Genomic DNA, 10,178 nt, shown 5'->3' on the forward strand with positions numbered 1-10,178 from the left:
CCATCTCTTTGCTTCTCATGGCCACCTAAGAGTTACGGCCTCCACCTCCCACTTTGCTAGACTGGACTATTGTCCTTTTTAAATCTATTCTTTCCTTTTGGAGGATTAGTCAGACTAGACTCTGGCTCAGCCACTTGCCAGACCGGTTCCTCTCCCCTCTTTCTTTCTTTCTTTCTTTCTTTCTTTTCATTTCTTTTATACTAGTGGGGTGGGGGACTGTTCCCTTTCCTATTCAGCACATATCCTTATTATAAGAAAGGTATAACTCAGCTGGTTTTCTTGACTGGGGTGGGCAGATATTGTTGGACCACAGCTCTCACAGTTCCTTGTCATTAGCAAAGCTGATTCAGGGGCTGATGGGAGCTGGAGTCCCACATCATTTGGAAGGACAGCAAATTCCCACCAGTGTATTAGAACAGCATGCTGAAAGGGGAGGTGTGTGTGCGCCTATTCTTAAAGAAATTATCCAAAATAGCATCTGCTTTCAAGGCTGCATCTGCACTGCACAAATAATGCAGTTTGACACTGCTTTAATTACCACAGTCCCATCCTATAGAATCCTGGGATTTCTAGTTTTCTGTGGCACCAGAGAGTTATACATACAGAGAAGGCTAAATATATCACAAAACTAAAAATCCCAGAATTCCGTACCATTGAGCCATGGCAGTTAAAACAGTATCAAACTGCATTATTTCTGCAGTGCAGATTAGACCCAAGAATTCACATTTAAATCCCTGCTTGAATTATGGAAGGCAGGGAGAAGGTGGAGCACTTAAATCCCATTGAAACCAGCAGATCCTGAATTAATCACAAGTAACTTTTAGTGGTTTGAGCAGGGACATAGCCAAGGGGGGGTTCTTGGGGTCCGGACACCCCTCTTCCATTAGAAAAATGAATGGTGTGTGCTGCTGCGCCGCCGCACTCAAGCCCCATTATAATGGTGGCACTTAGTCTGGACCCCCCCCCTTTCCTAAAATCCTAGCTACGTCCCTGGTTTGAGTGTTGGACTAAAACTCTGGAGACCAGGGTTCGAATCCCGGCTCAGCCATGGAACACACTGGGTGACCTTGGGCGAGTGACATGCTCTCAGCCTCAGGGGAAGGCAATGGCACACCTCCACTGAACGAATCCTACTGCCTTCAGGTGCCATGGAAGATGGTGTCCTTTCATCAGTATGCAAAGGGATTGTGTGCCTCCTTTGAGACTAACTGAAAAAAGTTGGTAGCATGAACCTACTTTCTCAGATGATATTCCAGACTAACATGGCTATGTCTTTGAATTCCCCCTTCATCGGTGGAGAAGAAAGATTCAATTGTCAGTCCAGATACCTTTATACATGGAATAGAAGGGTGTGCCGTTCTATTCCTTGCCAGGCAGGGGGAAAAAAAAACATCTTGCACCTGCCCTGTTTATGATCAATAAATTACTTAGAAGCTATTGCTATTTCCCAGGAGATATGGAGAGGTAAGGCGTAAGCTTTTTCAAACAACATCCATTTCTTAGGAATGTGATCACCTGATATGGAAATGGTGGGAGAGATTGTGAGATAATCTGGCCGGCTAAAATGCTAACCCTGTCATTCTGAGAGTTATACATGCACTCAGTGTTTGCAAGGGAAACCTTTGCACTGAACAGCGCATGTGATCCAGCGAGTTCTTTCTGTTTTGTCTAAGTTTTCTTATGACCTGTAGTTTAAGCAAATGGCCTGGGTTTAACATTACTGCTATGCAAATCATCCGCGAGCCCTACAATTTCATTTCCTTCTCCCTCCGCTGTTTCACAGAGTATCACTCAGATTCAAATTTCAATAAATCACAGATGTTAGAAATTCATATTGGAAAGTGCTGCTACATAACAAACTTGTGCAAAATTTTACATGGGGATGGCTGGATAATTGTGCTTCAGGAAATACTTGAGTAATATTCTCTGGCTAAGTGAATTTAAGGTGACCTTGGACCACTCACTTTCCTTCAGTCTGACCCATTTTATAGGTTGATCTGAGGGGGGGAGTGGGAAGAAAACCTCAGTGGAGGAAGGTGATAAATAGATACATAATAAATTATTAATTTGAAATTTAAAAACACTGGAAGCTATGCCTCTCACTGCCTTGTCCCAAACCTCTTGGAGCTGGCTGACATAATTCACTGGTGACAATTGTATAGATTGTCAGGTTCTCCCTGTTATAACGTTATGCAAGAAGTTGGGAAGTTACTTTTTACAAGTAATTTGCTCTGTAACTCATTGCTTCCATCCATGAGTCTTTGGTATTAGCACTACTACCATTATTGTTAAACGTAATGTATAAGTTGCTCACAACTTTTTTTGTTACTTGGGAAGAGGGCAAAGCCTACACTTGATGAGAAAATGGGCAGAAAACTTGAAATTATAACTTGTTCCCTTGCATTGTGTTAGTTTTGAACTGCGACCTTGTTGTGCCCTTTTTAACAGAAGTCACAAGGTAAAGTTGGCTGCATGACTAGTACTTTCTTCCAAGTACTGCTTTATACTGGCATGTTCACAGCTTCTGCTTTAATGTCACAGTGAGCCTTGGCAGTCTTGGGTCAGGCAGCTTCTGGGCCTTTAACACAGGGAAGGTCTTGCTTTGTTGTTTGTTGTTGTGTGTGTGTTCAAGGTGTTTCCAACTTATGGTGACCCTGTCATGAGTTTTCTTGGCTAATGTCTTCAGCGGGGGTTTGCCTTTGCTGTCCTCTGAGGCTGAGTGTGATGTGCCCAGTGGGTTTCCATGGCTGAGCAGCGAACTGAACCCTGGTCTCCAGAGTCATCGGTCAACACTCAAAGCACTACACTATGTGTGTGTGTGTTTTGTGTGTAGGCCTTCAGGTCAACTATTGACTTATGGCAACCCAGCAAATTCCATTGACTTTTTTTAGCCAAAGAACACTCAGAGGTGGTTTTCAGAGCCATAGCTGTGTCAAACTGAAATATCAGCATGCAAAGGGATCTTGCAGCACCTTTGAGACAAGCTGTGTTAAAGACATTGTAGCATAAACATTCATGGACTGATTTAACTGCATCTGATGTAGATTTAAATCTGTGAAAGCTTATGCTACAACTTCTTTCGCACAGTTAAGTCTCAAATGTTATGCAATAGATTCAGAGGTGGTTTGCCATTGTCAGCTTCTGAATATAGCCTACAGTACCTGGTATCCTTTGGCAGTCCCCCATCCAAGCACTAACCAGTCCTGACTGTGCTTAGCAACCATGATCAAAGGGGATTATTATTATTACTATTATTATTATTAAGCTTTATTTATATAGCGCCGTAAATTTACAGGAGTTCTTCAAAGTCCAGGAAATGTAAAGCCCAGTTGCATCTCAACAGGGACCCCTCTTTTGCAAACCAATATGTCTCCATTCCAGTGAGGGTCACAGGCCTCTTTGTAGGCAGAGAACAATGGATTCATCAAGAAGTCTCCATGCTTTTGTATCAGGAACATTTGGGTGGTGTTGAAGTAAAATACAGTATTGAGTTGAGTAGCTTCGACTTAAATCCTCCGATCACCAGCCTTGCCTTTCGTAGGACCAGATATACATCCAAACTGCAAAGTAAGATAAGGCACCGCAAAAATGTAGGACACTACAAACTAAATTCTACAAACACCAATATAATTATAAATTCATGCTTCTCAGTCGTGTTCAAAATAGAAGAGATTTTGGAATTCGACAGAAGGTTGAAATGCAAGAACATGTCCTAGAAAAGGAGGACTCCTGGTCACTCTGCATTGGTCTGGGGGGGCTGCATCCACACTGCAGAAATAATCCGGTTTGACACCACTTTAACTGCCATGGCTCAATGCTATTAAATTTTGGGGGAATTGTAAAGCTCTGGTGCCACAACAAACTGCAGCGTCCAGAATGCCATAGCACTGAGCCAAGGCAGTTAAAGCGGTGTCAAACTGGATTATTCCTGCAGTGCGGATCCAGCCTTGGCTTGCACCTGAAGATTCAATTTTTAAGTCATTAAACGCATGCGCAGAGCCGCGCATCTCAAGGCTGTTGTTCTCCAGCGCCACCTGCCGGTTTGTCATTGTTACTGAGTCTTTACTTTTCGTCTCGTCCGTACACTTCCCTTTCAGCCATTGGTGAATCTCGGCGGCCAATCAGAAGAAAGGATGCGTGGCATTTGGCAAAAGATGGGTAGGCACAGAACGGCGGGACGCGCCTTTCTGATTGGCTGCGGTGCACGAACGCGTTCCGCCGTCTCCGTTGATTGGCTAACGATGCGGAAGGACGGGGTCGAGAAGGAGAGCAAATTCTTTTAACGTCGGATGCCGCCGAGAAAATGCAGGTGGGAGAGAGAGAGAGCCTTTAATTAGAGATAGGGCTGGGAGGGTCTCCTTGCGTTGCTAGGCAACAGTTCCTCCCCCCTTGCAGAAATAACCCACTTTGAGGCCGCTTTAACTGCCTTGTCTCAATGCGAGGGAATCATGGAAAATGTAGTTTTGTGAGACATGACTCACAGAGAGCTCTGGTGCCACAATAAACTACAGCTCCCAGGGTCTCAGCATTGAGCCAGGGCAGTTAAAGCGGTCTCAAAGTGGGTTATTTCTGGAGTGTGTTTGGGACTTTAAAGGGGCTGCAAGGCCAACCTTTTAGAACTGAATATATTATGATTTAAGATGGGATCTGGTGATATTTTAAGCCAAGCTTAATTAAGGCAATAGATACTGAATAATGAAGAAAGCCCTCTGAATCCAGTTGGAAAGGAAGTCCTTTTATATTCCTATATTCTTTCCATATATATATATATATATATATATATAGGAGAGAGATGCCTATAGATGAGCAATAAGGCACCAGCAGCTAGGATTATCAGAGTGAAAACTGGTTACCATTCAGCCAACTAATCCCCTCTTTCTATACAGCCATTAAAGATGTAGGAGTTGCTTACAGTTTTCACTCTGCAGACATGGCTAAGGTCCAAAACACACTGCAGAAATAACCCAGTTTGAGATTGCTTTAACTGCCCTGGCTCAGTGCTAGGGAGACCTGGGGATTGTAGTTTATTGTGACCCTAGAGCTCTCTGACAGAGAAGGCTCAATGTCTCACAAAACTACAGTTCCCAGAATTCCCTAGCATTGAGCCAGGGCAGCTAAAGCGGTCTCAAACTGGGCTATTTCTGCATTGTCTTTGGGACCTACGTTCTTTCCAGATGCTAAGAGTTCCCCATGTGAATGCTAATATCTATAAAAAAGCCTGAAAAAACATTGGAGCAATTCATTCTGTCTTTGTTTCTACTTTAACAGGATTATCAGAACTTGCCAATTGACATACAGACTAGCAAATTGCTTGGTATGTTTCTTTTTTCCCCTTTGGTTTTTGTACATATCGAAACATAAATGGGAAGAAAAACAGATAGTGGTTCTCTCTTAAGGTGGCTTGTTATCGTTTTTAGATGGGGATTTCAATTTAAAAGTTTGCCCAGTATTGCAAAGCAATCCTTTCTTTCTACTTTCTGTACAGACAGGCAGCCCTTCTTGAAAGAGCAAAGCAGAATATGAGTTGTGATAAAATGGCAGAAAACTGTTGTTTATTAATTTTGTTATTATTGTATATTAATACAAGGGATGTGGGGAAGTGCTTACGGGATTTTCTAAATTAACTTGGCTCAGTTTAAGGACTTTTTGTCTTGTGTGGAGCTGGTCCTGAGGCATCGCTCTTCCTGACATGCATTTAATGTGAGTACCCTTTCTCTGCAGATTGGCTAGTGGACAGACGGCATTGCAGCCTGAAATGGCAGGGTCAGGTCCGCACCGTCCGTGAGAAGATTGCTGTTGCCATCCAAGACATGCCAGAGAATGAAGAGATCAAACAGCTTCTTGCTGGTTCCTGTGAGTATTTAAATAAGCCCTAAGTAGAAATATTTCTAACCATATTTCAAGATGCCTGACCCAAGTGTCTGCAGTTTTCCCAGCCTTGTTGGGAGGGGGGGAAGCTGAAAGACACACAGAAAGAACTATGGTTGAGCAGAATCTAACAGGACTTCTGCCTTTCTCTGTCATTCTAGATATTCACTATTTTCACTGCCTGAGGATTGTGGAAATACTTAGGGGGACAGAAGCATCCACTAAAAACATATTTGGTCGTTACTCTTCTCAGCGAATGAAGGTGAGTGAGTATGAGAGGAAGAGCTGCATGTCTAGCTTTCCAGTTTGTGAGGTGAATCCTACACAGCTGGTGTGGGCTAAGCTTCCTTTCCAAGGAATGCTTCCCTGTTCCTTGCTATTGCTGAAGGGCTTTCCATGGATGCTAATTACAGATCGATTGCCTAAACTGCAACCCAAAACCCACTTATTTATTGCAAAGTGCTGCATTCCTCTGGCTTTCTAGGTACTAACTCTGGCGAACTCTGTGCTTGGGCGATGGCATGCATACCCACAGAGAGGGCTCTGAGTGCTCCCTCTGGCACCCGTGCCATAGGTTCACCACCACTGCTATATAGAAAGAATGAGTACATTTCAGGTTTTCAGGGGCTGTTTTAATTTTTTTACTAGACTTCTGAGATCCAGTAACTGAATCCTATTGCAAAAACAAGCAAGCAAGCAAGCAAACAAACGAACAAACACCAGTAGCCGAAGAATATCTCAAGCCATAACTTTTTGTTGTCCAGACATCCTCTGAAACTTTGGGCTGGTACAGACAGGCCTAAAGGGGTGGCTTGACACTGCCCCTATGAGCACCTGATCGGGGCCGCAGTAACCGCATGCCAGGAGCCCAATCCGGTGTTTTTCCAGCCCAAAAACTAGCAGCAAAATGCTGCTCCTTTTTGGGGCAGAAAAAACCTGCCCTTTCTGCCATGGCAGTGCCTTTTTGATGACCGCTGTCTGGTCAGGTGGGCGGCGTGATGCCAGCTTGGAGATGTGTTGGGCTGTGTGACATATAAACGCCACACCTCCACGCTGTCCCCAAGATGGCATATTATGCTGGTCTGTTTTGCCCCTTTGTCTCTGGGAATACAGTGTAGAAAACTTCATGCTAAAGAAAGAGAAGCTGTTGTGATGGCTAGGGATGGTTGTGCTTAGCTCTTCCTCACAGATATCAGAAACATTTAAAATTCTTGACTGTTTTTGAGGAGTGATACTAGTTATTTTTTTAATTTCTGAATGAAAAGAGCAAAGTTGTCAATCAACTGCCACAGCAGAGGTGTGGAACACATAGTCCTCCAAATGGTGTTGGACTGCAGCTCTGATGAGTCCCAGCCAACAGAACAATTATTGTCAAATAACATGACATTATCAGAAATAATAATAATCTCAAGATGTGTGGAGATTTCTTTCCACATGGATATTCCATTCCACAGGTTGAAGAACAGGAGTCTTAAGGGCAAAACTTCTTGGAGTATCTTATCTTTTCACCAGGGCTGACCCTGCCATTAGTCAGATTGAGACAGTTGCAAGGTGTTTGAAGAGAGAGCTATGTGCTGCAGCATCTGCTCTAAGACCCTTAACAGCGTGCTGCCTTTAGGTGTAGTGGAGCATGCTGTCTTGTTACCAGTGTTGAAGAAAGGTCTCACTGCCAGTCAAATCAGCTTCTGCACATAGAATGGAAGGGGGACCATGTTATTTTTTGACTAAGGTAGCAAATCATATTAGCTACTTTTGTTCGTTTCCCAGAAGAGTAACATTATAATTCTCCAAACATACAAGACTTAAATAATGCACCCCTGCCAGCTAATTACCTTTGTCTCTCCTTTCTGTCTCTGTTCCAGGACTGGCAAGAAATTGTATCAGTGTATGAAAAGGACAATACCTACTTGGGTAAGTTAACCTCTATGCGTGGCACAGGGATGCTATATCAGTATAACAGTGAGATAGAGATAACTTGTTTCCCTAGTCAGCGCCCTATACATTCTGTTGTTATTTATTTATTTCAACCATTATACCCAGCTCTCTAGCTGGAAGGACACCTAGAATGGCCTATAGGTGAATTTTAAAAAGACACTCCCAGCCTTGCAGTTTACAATCTAAGAGGACATGACATGTCAAGAGAAAGAGATGGGGAGGAAAAGGTGATGGACAGGGAGACAGAAAATCCAAGCATCATTACTTAATGTTATATGGCTCTTAGTCTGTCCCACTGTGATGGAAAGAGACTGTTTCCAGCTCAAAAGCAGATCTCGTGTAACTTCTGAGAATTGGCATGGTGATCCAGTTTTTCTTGTTAATTTTGTTTGCCATGTGACACCAAATTTTTTAAAATACTGTCTGCCCAGAAAGTAGCCAATTTAATCATTTCCCCTTATAGGAGTTGCCTTTCTTAATCAAACCAAGCACTCCTGTAATGACCAATTCAGTGCCCGTGGGAAGCTCACATGCTATTTCCATATGCTTGGGAGGATATGTGAATGAAGTAACTGTAAGTGAGGAACCCTGCTGATGTTACCGATGGTTTTTGGAGCTAAAGAAGGGCTTAAGACTGAGACTAAAACTTTCAGGAGCCCATTGATATCTAGATGGCATATGTCCTCTCTTAAATGAATATAAGTGGTGCAGGAAATCACCAAACACATAATAGCACAACAGGCAAGAAATGTGCTAGATAGCTTTATAAAGAAACACATTGGAATATTATATGACCTTTACGTAACATAATTTTGCATATGCCTAGTTATGTAGGAGAGACACTAAGAAACCTCGTTCCTGAATTATGAAGATGTGTAATGGGACACTGGCAAGAGTGCCTGATGTGCATTGCTGCCTGATGCACAGTGGAACCGATGCAATGCTTATTGGGACTGATGCCCATCAGTCCCGTTGTACATCAGGCACCAAGGCACATTGGGCACTTTGCTGGCTCTGCTACATAATAAAGTAACAGCAATCCTCTCCTGCATATGGACACTGCACAATTCTAATTCCTCCAGAGGTAAGTCCATGGCCTCAGATAGGATTCTGGCCATGCTTTTGGGTTTACTCTTAAGAGTCTGGATGCATCAGGAAGGGAAGGTAATGGTATGCTCTTTGTGAATTCAGTATAGCAACTGTAAAAGAAAAATTAACATCATATTTAAAAATTAATCAACCAGAGCAGTAAAGTCTCATGCAAAAACATGTTCACAAATGAACTTTTGCATAGCTAGTGGACACTAATGTGTGTCACCCTGATACAAAGAAAGGCAGTTCCTGTGCTGCTTTGCATAGTGGATGTTACTTACTGTGGAATATTTTTAGAGTATGAGTAAGTCATGGTAAGCTTAAATGTAGATGTTTGCACATACACATTTGTTTCCTAATATTTTTTCTTCCACCCACAGTGGAACTTGCAAGCCTTCTGGTGCGAAATGTGAACTATGAGATCCCTTCCCTCAAAAAGCAAATTAGCAAGTGTCAGCAACTGCAGCAGGAATACAGTCGCAAAGAGGAGGAATGTCAATTGGCGGCCACTGAGATGAGGGAGCGCTTCTATACTTCATGCAAACAGTATGGAATTACGGTACAGAGGACTCCAGTTGCCCCCCACCATTCCTAATCTGCTTTGAGAACGATGGCAGAATGCTAATCCTGGTTAGGGTTTTAGCAATGTCTCCTTAATCTAGGAGTAGGTAAATGTGGTGGCTTTTCAGATGTTGTTGAAATACAGCTCTCATGAACCAAGGAAGGCTGTGAATTGCAGCCCAGCAACATCTGGAGCACCATACTTTGCCTACCCCGCCCTACCTCACTTTTGAATCAGGAATAAACATGATTGCACCTGTCTCCAAAGTACATAGATCAGTAGAGAGGACGCTTTGTAAACAGAGATATTATAGTATTTTCCACTAAGGCAGGAAGATACAACCTATTTGCTTGCATGTGGGGTCCCAGGCCATTTTGCACCCTGACAAGTCACCCCATCCTACTGTTAAATATGTACAAGCAGCAAAAAATGTGTTCTTCCCCCCATAAAAATCAGATAAATGTATGCATTGTTTTTAATGTGAAGAGCAACCTAGAAGCAATATGCATTTACTCTGATACTGCCTGGTTTAAATGTATGGCTCCAGTATAACTGATGCAGCAAGATTTTGAACATGAAAACAAATAATATTATCCCTGTAGCTATTCTATCAGCCTTGTTATTAATAATAATAATAATAATAATAATAATAATAATAATAATAATAATAATATTATAATAATAATAATAATAATAAAATTTTATTTATATACCGCCCTTC

General features: G+C 42.5%; 1 protein-coding gene across 1 annotated transcript in view; it reads left to right on the forward strand.

Moving 5' to 3' along the window:
* The first annotated feature begins 4,239 nt into the window (after positions 1-4,239).
* CDK5RAP3 (CDK5 regulatory subunit associated protein 3) overlaps positions 4,240-10,178 on the forward strand; it is a 17,798-nt gene continuing 11,859 nt past the window's right edge. The window contains exons 1-6 of the mRNA XM_042475863.1: positions 4,240-4,309; positions 5,269-5,314; positions 5,722-5,853; positions 6,030-6,130; positions 7,731-7,779; positions 9,276-9,454. Of these exons, the coding sequence (XP_042331797.1) occupies positions 4,304-4,309; positions 5,269-5,314; positions 5,722-5,853; positions 6,030-6,130; positions 7,731-7,779; positions 9,276-9,454 (513 nt within the window). The 5' untranslated portion in view covers positions 4,240-4,303. The remainder of the gene's footprint in view (positions 4,310-5,268; positions 5,315-5,721; positions 5,854-6,029; positions 6,131-7,730; positions 7,780-9,275; positions 9,455-10,178) is intronic.

Source organism: Sceloporus undulatus, chromosome 6 (genome assembly GCF_019175285.1).
Source record: "Sceloporus undulatus isolate JIND9_A2432 ecotype Alabama chromosome 6, SceUnd_v1.1, whole genome shotgun sequence".
Taxonomy (NCBI): Eukaryota; Metazoa; Chordata; class Lepidosauria; order Squamata; family Phrynosomatidae; genus Sceloporus; species Sceloporus undulatus.